The sequence below is a fragment of the Pangasianodon hypophthalmus genome, chromosome 21, assembly GCF_027358585.1.
Source record: "Pangasianodon hypophthalmus isolate fPanHyp1 chromosome 21, fPanHyp1.pri, whole genome shotgun sequence".
Lineage (NCBI taxonomy): Eukaryota > Metazoa > Chordata > Actinopteri > Siluriformes > Pangasiidae > Pangasianodon > Pangasianodon hypophthalmus.
In genome coordinates, this window is record NC_069730.1 from 19,738,954 (window position 1) to 19,751,558 (window position 12,605).

General features: G+C 40.3%; 1 protein-coding gene across 5 annotated transcripts in view; it reads right to left on the bottom strand.

The window, feature by feature from the left end:
- The window catches only part of ptprfb (protein tyrosine phosphatase receptor type Fb), a 201,502-nt gene that overhangs the window by 72,945 nt on the left and 115,952 nt on the right, over positions 1–12,605 (bottom strand). For 3 of the 5 annotated variants that reach the window (XM_053227630.1, XM_053227631.1, XM_053227629.1), the window contains exons 7-11: positions 11,919–12,188; positions 9,786–10,367; positions 8,240–8,373; positions 6,557–6,701; positions 2,610–2,915 (exon numbers count right to left, since the gene is read on the bottom strand). In XM_053227630.1, coding sequence (XP_053083605.1) covers positions 2,610–2,915; positions 6,557–6,701; positions 8,240–8,373; positions 9,786–10,367; positions 11,919–12,188 — 1,437 coding nt within the window. The remainder of the gene's footprint in view (positions 1–2,609; positions 2,916–6,556; positions 6,702–8,239; positions 8,374–9,785; positions 10,368–11,918; positions 12,189–12,605) is intronic. The other 2 variants (XM_053227633.1, XM_053227632.1) reach the window with 1 other exon arrangement.

Consider the following 12,605-nt stretch of genomic DNA (forward strand, 5'->3'; position numbering starts at 1 on the left):
TTGAAGTTGAAAGTAGCCAAAGTTTTTTTTAATGAAATAGCAACTCAAATGAAAAGACCACCAAATATGAAAACTGATTTATTTATTTAAAAATATAACTAAAGAATATTAAGCTAAGATGTGGTAATATAAAAATAATTATAATAATGATAAAAGTGGAAAGAAATTCAAAAGCACTGAAACTTTAGTGCTATTTTTAGCATGATAGTTACAGATTCCTTGGCCAAGATAACTAGGATTTTAGACAAGCTGTTAGGATTTTACGCAACTCCGCTATACGGTATATGGTTGCATCACGCACGCTAGTTAAATCCTTTAATGTATTTCCAAAAAAGCGCACTCACGACACGTACTGTGCTGTTCTGTTTATATGGTATCTTGAGGCAATTCTGACAATTTTTTAGACTTTGGAGAATTTACCCATTTTCTACAAGCTCTTTACAAAAGTAATATGATGATCCAGCAAAACTTTCACAAGTTATAAAGGAAACTCATTTCAGCATTGCAAAGGGAGAGAGGGAAATTAAGGACAGTGAACAGTGTGGGGAAATGTGTTGAAAACTTGTTAATTACAGTAGGGAAACTTCAAATATATTAATTATAGATGGCGGCCTTGTGGGATCCGGGAGAAGGAGTGCACTTTTTGTGACAAAAGAGCAGAAGGTAAGTAAGTGAGAAGGAAGAAGAGACACTTGAAGAGAAATGAGTATGACCCAAAAAAAAAAAAAAGGTTCTGGACAGGGGGGGTGACCTGACTTGGAGACAAAAAAGGCAGAAAATGAGGGAATGATGGAAAGGAAAGGGTGGAGTAGAAGAGTGGGATGTCCTGAAGCCAGAAGAGGAAGAGAATCAATAAGAGGTAGAAATAAACCTAATGTAAAGGGAAAAAAAAGGTGATGAAAAAAAAGAGAGCTCTGTTTTCTGGCGGAGGAAAGGAGGGGCAGTAGAAAACCTCAGCCTTACAGCACCATGCGAAAGAGAGCTTGGTTACGTGTGGGAGAAAAGCCTAGTGTGTCCAGGAGAGCGAAGCAAATCCTGTTATTTAGAGACAAAGCGCATGTTGTCTGTTGAGGAGACACTTCTATCCCGTCTTAGACTAAAAGGCTCTGCTCTCCTCAGACAGATCGTCTTCGCACTTCATCAAAACATCGTGGAGGTAGAAGTTAGAGGCTTTCAGACTCATGGCAATTTATCAAAACAGGTCATAAAACTAGCACAAAGGGCAACCAATGGACAAGAAGCAAAACCCTTCCCTATGCCTAGTGTTGAACCTGAGAAAATACTACAACTAAAATTTCATCCATGTTTCTTAGGGAGAAATTACGACAGATGCTTTGCAGGCCAACCCTCATTTATGGTTGGATAACAGCAACTTGACCTCACCTGTTCAAGGCTCTCAGTCACTCGCAATCCCATGATTCCTGAAGGACGTATTCCATCCTCCAGAGAAAAGAATGGAAATATAATGTCTAGAATATGTAAGGAATTGCACTGCATGACCTATTTTACCGACTTACCAACCCCTGCTTGTGTTTGGTTCCAGTGAACCTTATCAGCAAGCGGTATCTCTGATAAACTGATGTGGGATTTGACGTTATCGACCAGTCAAAGTTTAGCAGTAATTATTCCTACAAGAACTGTGTTTACAGTAATGTAAATCAAGACAAGATTGTGGCATTAGCCACCTTACACTCTCCTACCATGAAGACGTCTATAATGTGACAAAACAAGAGTGCACCACTCTCTACAAAGAGCAATCGTTGTCTAATCTCGGAATTCACCTCGATGTCCAATGCTGACCCCTGTGTAATCCACTCTCCAGATGCTCATTAACTCAGGAACCTCTGCTCCAGTGTCATTTGCTTTTAAATGTGCTGCATCTTCAGGAACAGCATGCTAAGAAATGCCTTAGAGTGATAAAAGTATGCTTCCTGAAATACCCAGAGTGGCCAATTGCATATCAATAGCAACCTGTGCTTTGGAATATGAATAGGATACTCTCTCAGCTTATTGACTGACCACATAACTGACGGCAATCTCGAACTCTGGCGGATCAGCAGCTCCGCAAGTCTCACAGGGGTCGACATTTCAGAACAAATTTCTATGCAAAATATTCAACGAGCTCCCGAACTTGTTCGGGGTGTGGCGATAGTTTCTAGAGGCTTTGCTGTTTATGCCAATAGATTTTTAATATTGTTTTGCCAAATCGCCCACATCAAACATTGTTTTTCAAGCTTCTTAATAACTCCTCTTGTGAAAATAAGAGTCCCAAAGCACTTGTAAACACAAGCAAATAAAGGAAAACAAATTTTTAAAAGTTGATAATGCATTGGCTTGCGTCTTAAAAATATTTTAAGAATTTTTTCGCTGATGATTATACTTGTGGTTAAAGAAAATATTAGCAGAGACATGGCAGAAACCAGTGAAGACATATTAGTGTGGTTAGAGCTTGATAAGAGCAAAGGCAAGAAGACTAGAAAGGATTAAAAAATGGGACTTTTCCTCACAAGACCCAAGAGTTAGGATGAAAAAGGACAGAAACAGGAAGTAGGGGTTCAGATTCCAGCAGGAATTTTTGGCATCTTTCAGCCAAGACTTTAAAGACGTACCATCCTCGTTGGTTCGGATGCGTACTGGAGCACTCTCAGGCCCGGGCCCCACGTCAGTGTGAGCCCTCACACGCACCACATACTCCGTCCACTTCCCCAACCCCTCTAGTACAACGCTGGTGGCGTCCGCTCCAATATCTGTCACTTCGTGCCGCTCTGTGTCTTCGCCGTTCACCGCCTGGTAGCTCACGGTGTAGCGAACGATAGCGCCGTGCCTGCTGGCAGCAGGAGGCGGGACCCAACTCACCTTAATGCTGGTGGAGCTCAGACTGAGAACCTGAACGTCCTGAGGTGGAGCTGAAGGTGCTGGCAAGGCAATGGAATGGGTGTCAAGCAAAATTAAAACAAACTCACGTCAAATTAGGAAGAAGGTCAACACTTCTAGGCTGGGAAGCTAGCCAGATTTTATTGGTTAGAGATCGGATCTAGCACGCCAAAGGTTGTGGGTTCAAATCTCAGGACTGCCAGAGACATGGAAGCTTTGAGCAAATTCAGATCTGCGCTCGGATTGGACACTAGCTTTAGATACAAGTATCAGACAAACTGTGTAAATTATTCTAAAAGATTCCTATTCACGAATATACTTCCGTCTAATTCTAATGCTGAATATTGTTCAATGTTTATGAAATAATTCCCCACTTTTTCATTATGTCCTACTTCCTAAAGTTGTAACGCAATTTTGATGTTTCTCAGTTTGGCGGATCCAACGGAAGTTTGGCTAGAAAGCGATGCTAAGTGTAATTACAGTGTAATTGTAGCTGTACAATATATTCTCTTGGTAATTTACCAACAGATCTGAGTTAAATGTTGAGATTCAAGATTGTTTTATCTGGTTTCCATGGTTACTATGTACTTCCATTCTCCGAATACAAGACGTGATACCTCGTTAAATCGATATCTTTATTCATCTCTAGCTTATGCTCAGTGTACGGGTTTCTCAGTTGCCTAGCAACAGCATTCTCATGACGTTAACTGCTTGAACAACAAGTGGAATTGACTATAAAAGTACAAATACAAGCATTTATTTTCGACAGATGGTACGGTGTTCGCGAGTCCTGATAAGTGAGTCGTCTTCGTTTCTGATGTCAAATTACAAACCTAATCTGATTTCATGCCTGGAGCACAAAGTCTCTGTTTTAATTTAGTTTTTGTTGCTTCTTCTTCAAGCCTAGTTTCACTGAATTTGAATATTCAGATGTTTTTAATGAGTACAAATGAGGCTTATTGACAAAGAGGGTGGCAGTGAAAAAGACAGCATGGTGAGGCTGATATCATGAGACAGTGATCTGTCAATCTTTGGCCTGCTTTTGTTTTGTGTGTGTGTGTGTGTGTGTGTGTGTGCGCATTTTACTGCTTGAATGTTTGAATGTCGGCTCTTTGGCTCGGAGACAGGGTCTTTTTGCGTTTGTCAGGCTTCCAAGTGTCAAATCGTGTGGCCTCTTAGAGGAGGGATATGTGTGTGTGTGTGTGTGTGTGTGTGTGTGTGTGTTGGCTGGCAGGGCATCTCCATTCCTTTTAGGCAATCCCAATGAAAAGCCAAATTAAATTAAATCAGTGCCAGATGACAAACAGGTGAATCTGGCTAACTTTCCACAGCCCAGAGATGTGAAAGAAAAAAAAAACACACACAACAACAACAACAACAAATAATAATAATAATAATAATAATAATAATAATAATAAAAAATAACTGTAAAATAAACTATTGAATGAGCATCACTGCGGAACATCAACTAATCTATAATCTATGAGTTTAGAAGAACAAAAGGCAGAGGGTTTGTGCACTTCTTTAAATAAATAAAAAATAAGATACAGAAAATAGTAAATAATGGAGAAAAAGATGAATAAGAGAAAGAAAAAAAAAGGGAATGGAATGATTTTATTAACAACCAGAGGAAAGTATCACCACTATCAGGGTTGCCATATTGGGCGTTTTGCTTCCTAACAGTAACTACAGTAACGGATTGTAGCTGACTGGAAGATAAATTTTTTAAAAAATTTTATTTTACTATCTGTTTCATTCTTCCTTCTGTTTCTGGATAAGGAAAGAAATCAGTGAACGGATCATTTTTGTTTGCAGAAATTAGAGTTTTGCCAAAATCTAAATATCCTAAGATACTGTATATGGTAGGTATCTTTGCGTATTGTCGTAGTCATGTGGTATTTTTATTTTTTTTCCACATCATGTATTGAATTCTGGATTCTGATTGGTCAAAAGGTCTTCATTAATTTTCACTGCAATAGTAACGGCTCATTCATAGGCACTTGCACGGCATATGCTCCACATAATCGTTGATATGGTGAAGTTTTCTTTAAATTAAGGAGATGTTTATTTAACATTGATGGAAGGAGTCTCCAGTGTCAGCGGCTTTGTAACAGTCAGAGGTAAAGCTGTAACTTTATTGAGGGTTTTATTCCTTAAATTAAAGCACGATTGTGACTGAAAACCTGGAAAATCTGGCAACCTGTTCAAAATCCAGGGTTTTGTGGTCAGGATTGAGATGTTCAGAGTTTTCGATTGTTTTTTGTTTTTTTTTAATTAGCACAAATGTTGTCAAAAAAGCTTGTAATACCTACAAAAAGACAGCACGCTAACACGGATGATACAGCCATGACACAGAGATCTGTCCATCTGTCATCCGCTCTCGGTTTCACGCTCCTCTTTATGTCAGCACACTACAGAAGCTCCACAGCTGCAGCTGAGATATTTATGGAGCAGGACGACGTTCTGACAGATGATCAGACTGGGTTTTATTTTAGCGCGGAGTGATGAGTGAGAGACAGGAGCCGTGACACGACATGAACGTTTTCTCTGCTACACTTTTACTGTCCGGGTTCGTCTCAAAGGCGCGTGCTTCATCGACAGGAAGCGCAAATATTATCGTTAAATGGATGATGTTGAACTTCTGTTGAAGTCACAGAGTAACAATTTACCATAAAAACGTAATCTTATTTATTTATTAAACACTTACGCAGCACAGCACTTACTACAACACTTTCTCGGCAAAATAGTAACGAGAAGATAAGAGAAGAGAAGATAACCTTACATATGAAGCGTTATAATACTCCTGTGACCAAGTTGAACATCAGATGAAAAAAATAAAACAACAGTATTTATTTATTTATTTATCAACATTGCAACACAGAGAGAAATGTATAATTCAGTGAGATAAATTCTTTACTTTTTGTGGAGCTTTTAAAGGTGTTTCGGTTCCCAAATCTGATTGGCTGAGCCACAAAAATATAATATATATATGATGTAGTCAAAAATTTCAAGAAATGTTCTCATTACTTTGAGAGAAGCTAACACAAATGTATTACCTGCCCTTCAGTAGTGTTCATTTGCACACAATTTCCTTCCCAAAGTGAATTTCTGGCTTCAGTCAATCACACTGCAAAGGCTAAACGAATCTATTAGCATTGACTCCGCCCTAAATTTTCCACTATTACGTTAAAAACAACACGAATTTGCGTATTTATGTTCGCTTGTTTATATTTACGCTATACTTCTGTTATTGTGCTCGTTGGTAAGACGGAATTCTCGGAAGTATAATCAGCTTGGGCATTTTTTTGCGGATAATATCAAGTCTGCGGATCATATCGAAATGAAGCGAAACTTCGTATCGACTGTATAATCTCGTCGTTTACTAATCTACTCTGGTTGTTAACTTACGTCGCGTGCACATTACGGGATCTTCGATAACCTTTTCACCCTGAACCGAAATAACGGTGACAAGAACGTGCCGAAACGTACCTTCTGCCCTTGTCAATGGACAAAGGAATTCCCTCGCTCAGGAAAACGGGATAATTAATGGCAGAGGCAGGAGAGGATAGGGAGAGAAAATCTACGGCTGTCCCTGAGCAGCAGGGTGATTTCTTTTTCTTTTTTTTAAATATTTTTTCTAGGTTAGCGCTGATATAACAGGAGGAAAGAGCAGAGCACTCACTGGACTGAGCGGTCCTGGCTTCGATGGGCTTGGTGAAGACCCCCAGGCCCATTTCGGAGCGCGCAGCGAGGGAGAACTTATACAGAGTGTCTGGCTTCAGGCCTTCCACGGCGTACGACCCAGCCGGGATGAAGGTGACACGAATCTGCAAAAAAGAACACAAAACAGCTTTTTTTTTCACCTTTATTCACTTTTCAAAGACATCCGTATCTCGCCGTCTTGGATCAGTGACCTTCAGTTTTTTTTCTTTTTTTTTTGCAGTAAGTGTGGAATCTCAGAGGAGACTCACCAAACTCTGGTGAAATATAAAAGCCTCGATGTTAAAATTCGGCATTATGCTAGTCATGCTAGTATTAAGACGGCGTTTTCACTGTTCTGGCATTACAGCTTCCCATTTCCAAAAAAAAAAAAAAAAAAAAAGACACCATTAAATGCAATATACCTGTTTAAGCCAATAAAAAAATATTGCTAGTTTATCATAAAAGTGGAGAAACACAGTCGATTTTCACTTCTTTAAACTTTATAAAGTGTGTCTTTTTTATTCAATTATTTCTATTTCAATAGAATCTCAATTAATCTCAATTAATTAATCAGAGTTATCAAACATGTGACAATACTCACAAACAGTTTTGCTGCCTTTTTCTTTTTTTTTTTAATAAATAAGGGTTAAAAATCTAATTGGGAAATGTTAAACATGTCAGGCTAGGGTTATTACATCATAAAATACAACAGCCAATCAGGTTCAAGTATGCAAATGCAAGCCACTTAAAAAAAAACCAATAGTTTACTTGTAAAGTTGTGGATGTTTCTGATTGGCATATTCATAACGACAGTAAAAGGGATTTCACAGAGTCTTTTTTTTCTTTTCTAATTTGCATATTCATTTAATTTGGATATTGTAACGAAGTTAAGAAGCGTTATTGCTTAAAAAAAAAAGCAGCCAATCAGGTTCTTTAATGCAAATGTAAGCTGTGTAACTACAAACTACTTGAGAAAAGAAAGGGGGTGAGGTTCCAATTTGCATATTCACAGAATCTGAATTTTGTAATGAAAGTAAAAATATTGACACCCCCCCTTTTTAACCCTTTTTCTGCTGGTTAATTAGCTTTTTGGTAGAACCTTCATATCATGCAATTTATTATTCAACATAGTCACTTGTCAGTGCAATACAGTGCCCCTGGAAAAAACAAAAAAAAACATTAGGAGCATACATATTTTACGTTTTGTTTTTATCCTGGTACACTGCCGTGCTGCTATATCGTCACACCCCTTTAGTCCACAGCCACATTTTAGCTACAACCGGAACAGCGAACGATCAGAGCGTTCAAAAGGCATCTGCTCTCAACATGGGCTGATTTTACCCACATGCCACGTGAATCTTTGCCAAGCCTTGAACCTGCAGATCTGTTGTCAGTGGGCATTGATTAGAACATCCTTTTTTTTTAAAGCCAAACAACAATCTACAGACCTCAACCTCTCAAAACGACTTGCAGGCATTTGTCCTCGGGCCATGATGCAAAAATGTCAATTTGGACCATCTCTGATTCTCAGCCATGGCCCTGAATCATGGCCTTGTACAGTATAATAACCCCCTGCATGGAGCCCAATAATAGAGAGACAGAAAGAGAAAACAAAAAGGATAAGAAGTGTTGTTGTAGTACAAATTTGGCAGCGTTGCTGTACCTTATTGTCTGATCCAGACTCCCAGTAATGCAGCTCGTACAAAGTGATCGGCTCTTGAACAGGCCAAAGCCACTTAAGCACAATCCTGGCGTCGGGTTCGACTTCGGCCTCAAATCCAGAAGGCTGTGCCGGGACTGAAGAGCGCACAGGAAAGAAAGGAAGTTAACAAATAATTCAGTAAATGTCAATAAACCTGATTACAACTATCCAGCTTTCAAGTCAAAATCTTTGATTCTGGCCAACTTTCGCCAAATTTGGCCAATCATCCAGAGTCCAACAGCTTCTTCCGCTTTAGTGCTCGAATGACAAATGCTAAAGTAGCTAACAAGTCATAGAAGCCACCTAAAATCTTTATACACCCCAAACACACATCCATTTCTAGAAACATGAAATGAACTTCACCATGAAGCCTGGAACATTATAACGGTGGCCATCTTGGAAAACAGGAATCACTACGCACGTTGGTATTATTAAGTCCCTTAGGCTCCGCCCCCCAAAATTTAAATTTTAAATTGTAGCAGAACGCCGGAAATGACATTGGACGATGATATATTCTTACTTCATACTTAAACACGTCTAACGTAACCACTATTACCACTATGTTTTAGAAACGACATTACGTAGCTTATGACTTTTTTTAAAGTGAATAACTAAGAAGATTTGGGAATGGCCTGAAAGGACACATATGATTTTAATTGAGACAGACCTCCATTTTTAGCTACTTGACCCTTTTAAAAGCAAACAAACCCAACAAATGCATTTTGCCCGATTTATCATTTGAACTTATTTGCACTCTTCTCCATTTGCGCTTTTTCTATTATGTGTTTTTCATCCTATATCTGTCTCTTACTTTAGTAAACACACATATTTATTCAATCCGTGGCATAGACAAATCTCGGTCGTGTCACGGCAGAATGAATCACTTCAGTGAGCTTTGAACTTTGTACGCCACACACACACACACACACACACACACACACACACACACACACACACACACACCAAAACTAGTCCCAGATCCTCGCTGTGTTTATTCCTGCGTCTCTGTCTATAAAAAGCTACGTCTCTCTGAGCTGCGACAAAGAAAAAATGACAAACAAATAGGTTTTTAAAACCCGAACGACTTCAGTGAGGTTTAACAGGTGCACCATTTACTAAAAAAAAAGCTTAGATGTGTTTTTTTCGTCCAATTTTAGATATTAGAAATGTCAAGGCACCGTTGGTTGGTGTCTGAATTTCGATTCGTGAGTTTTGCACTAATAGAGAAAGTGTTTTCTTCCTCAGGGCGTAGTATGGTGACTCAGGTAGCAGGTATGGTCTAAAGCTTAAAGGTGGGGATTGTATGGTAGAAGTGATTCGAATGATTGTATCGTATTTTGCGCTCAGATGATGTGCGTGATGTTAAACCGCTGGATATAAGCAAAATGAGCCTCGTAGCTCCAGGAGAAGAAAACTTCAGACACCAGAGATTTTTTTGGCTGATCGAGTGCATTAAAAATAAAAAGAACTTATAAAGGAAAGTTATAAAGCTTTGATCTGAACACACCTCCTTGTTGAGTTTTGACCTGCAGGACGTCAGATGGAGGTCCGTCTCCTACAGAAGTGAAGCCCAGGACGCGGAGACTGTACGTGACATTAGTGATTAATCCAGAGATTGTGGTCAGTCGGCTGTCGTCGGTGTTGTGCTTCAGCCAGGCGCTGAGCTGCGCATCCGGATCCGTAGTGTAATAGATACGATATCCGTGGATCTGCCCGTTGGGTTCCTCCGGAGGTTCCCACTGCACCAGCATGGTGCTAGAGCTCAGCATGCGTGCCTGCACGTGCAGCGGAGGAGACGAAGGCGCCTGTTCGCTGGTGCGAGTCTCTACGGCGTCGCTCGGTGGACCGCGGCCGATGTTGTTCACCGCCATGACGCGGAACTCGTACTCCGAGTACGGGCTCAACCCTCCGATGCTGTAGCGTGTCGTGGCAACGCCGTCCACTTCCTGGTAGCTGCTGTCGGAGGCTTTGGAGCGATATTGGATCATGTAGTAGGAGACGGGTTCCGGATTCCCAGAATCCCACGTCAGGGTGACGCTGGTGGCCGTCGTTTCAGTTACAGTCAGAGACGTAGGCGGTTTGGGGAGAGCTGAGGAGATGGAGAGCAGATACAAGTTTCAGAAACTTTCACAAAAGGAAAAACATGGCATTTTAAAAAAGGTAACCGTTTAGTAACCAAGATGTTGCTCTTGTTCCTTGGAATGCGCTCAATTTACATTGCCAACTAGTTCGTCATCTAGCTATTTAGCTAATGGCAATGATAGTCCCTTGCTGTAACGCTTGCTAGTATTTCCTAGCCAGCTAATGCGAAGATATTTAATGATTGAACTACATTCACTAATTCTTTTCCATTGTATAGCAGCCACATGGTAGCGTGTTAAGATTGTGTAAATAAAGTACGTAACCATGCGGATTATCGTAAATAATGATAAAAAACTAGTGCTAAAATGAATTATCATCACATGGCAACTGTCACTTTATATTCCTTGCCAGTGACACCTGGCTTGGGCACTGAAACCCATTCTGAATCAATTTTATTGACCGTCAGAGAGAACCATCGTAGAGCGAGAAAGAAATACAGCTTAGCTCGACTGGAACGCTGTGTATTTGTGAGAGAGAGACAGTACAAGCAAAAAGGGCAGGTGAGCAAGTCAGGAACACACATCCTCGTGTCATTAAGACTTGCGTCCAGCCTGTAGATAAATGTCCGTGACACTCTCTGAGCCATTATTGATTGTCGAAGTGCAAAGTGCGATCAATAGAGTTAGCGGTTGCTAACGCGAGTCCTGGTGTCTGGTGGGACTGAAACACACTCAATCCTGCTCTGAACATTCGCTGTGGGCAAATACAAGCTCCGAATCATCGAAAGGGCAAAGAGCTGAAGCCCGTTGTCCTCTCCATTGAGCTTTCTAAAGTCCCTAAAGCTCATTAACGGTAGAGAATCTGATGGTGAATCTGACAGAACTTTTCGGTCACATCGGACTCGTTAGCTTCTTTATTAATGTTGACCCAAATTCAGGGCCTGGTTCCATTTGATTTTGGAGAAAATGTAGTAACGAGCTAACACTGATTTTAATGAAATTAAGCAACGTTATGAGTGACATTAAAAGTGCAGGTTATCATTTTTTATCGTTGTCTTTTTATTTTATTACAAGTTCAGTTCACCTCACTGGCAGCACAAAGCTTTAAATATATTAAACTGCTTCTTTAGAGAAAAACACGGAGCCAACGTTTCTGGTGAGGTATTCTTCGTTGATTTAATTACATAGTTCTCTTCTTGTTTAGTTTTGGTTTATAATACCAAAGTTTCCAAATTAGCAAAGTGAAAAATGCAAGAAATGAACCGATACTTGAAGTAAATTCTTTGCTCTCATTCGTACTGACCGTGTCCTTACGGCGGACTGTTGCGAGGCTGCAGTTTTTCTCTCTATAGAATGGTGTCTTGTGGTAAACGGTTTCTTTCTCTCAACGCTTTTGAAAAGTTTACCATTTTAACTGAAGATACCATCAAAGAAAAGACCTATTATATGCGCATCCAGGCAACATAACTACCAACGTTACCATGGAGCAGGAATGACTACGGTTCCTCTGCTTTTTGTTCAAACTGAAGACCATTAAGGAGTAAAAGACTTAACTTTACCTTTGACTGTAACTTGTGCCGTGGCTTCGATCATTCCCAGAGAAGACATGGCCACGCAGGTGTAGTTAGCCGACTTGCGGATGTTGGTAAGCTCCAGAACGTTGCGCCCTACGGGCATCTCCTCTTCTTTGGTGAGCTCTATTTCTCCAGTCATCCACTTGACGTAGGGCATCGGGGCTCCGACGGCAACGCAGGTGAGATTAGTGCTGCCCCCTGGCATCACCTCCTGATCACTGGGCGGGATGGAGAAACGAGGCGGCACCCGCCGTACTGGAACGCATAACGAAAAGAATAAAGTGAGATGTTTGGATATACGGCGGAGGAGAGATGATGCGAGAGTGGATACCATATACCCTGAGTAATTCCGTGGTAGACCCTAGCTCGCGTATCTAACTAGCTATGCTTATGTAAAAGGTTAAATTCCTCGTAAAAAACCTTTCAGTCTTCCAAACATTACTCCTACAGGTGTCACTCAAATCACATACTATCACGAAATACTTCAAATCTACACACAGAGTGAATCTTAGTACAGCTTAGTACAGAGAACATCCTTGTGAGTTAGCAAACTTCAAATGTTAACTAAACGTTTAATACTTGATTTTTTTTTGACGTGTTGGACTGTGGTTAGCGCTGTGTGATGTTTAGCTAGCTTGCTAACTTGACCAAAATTGGTAGCCATGTTGGGTT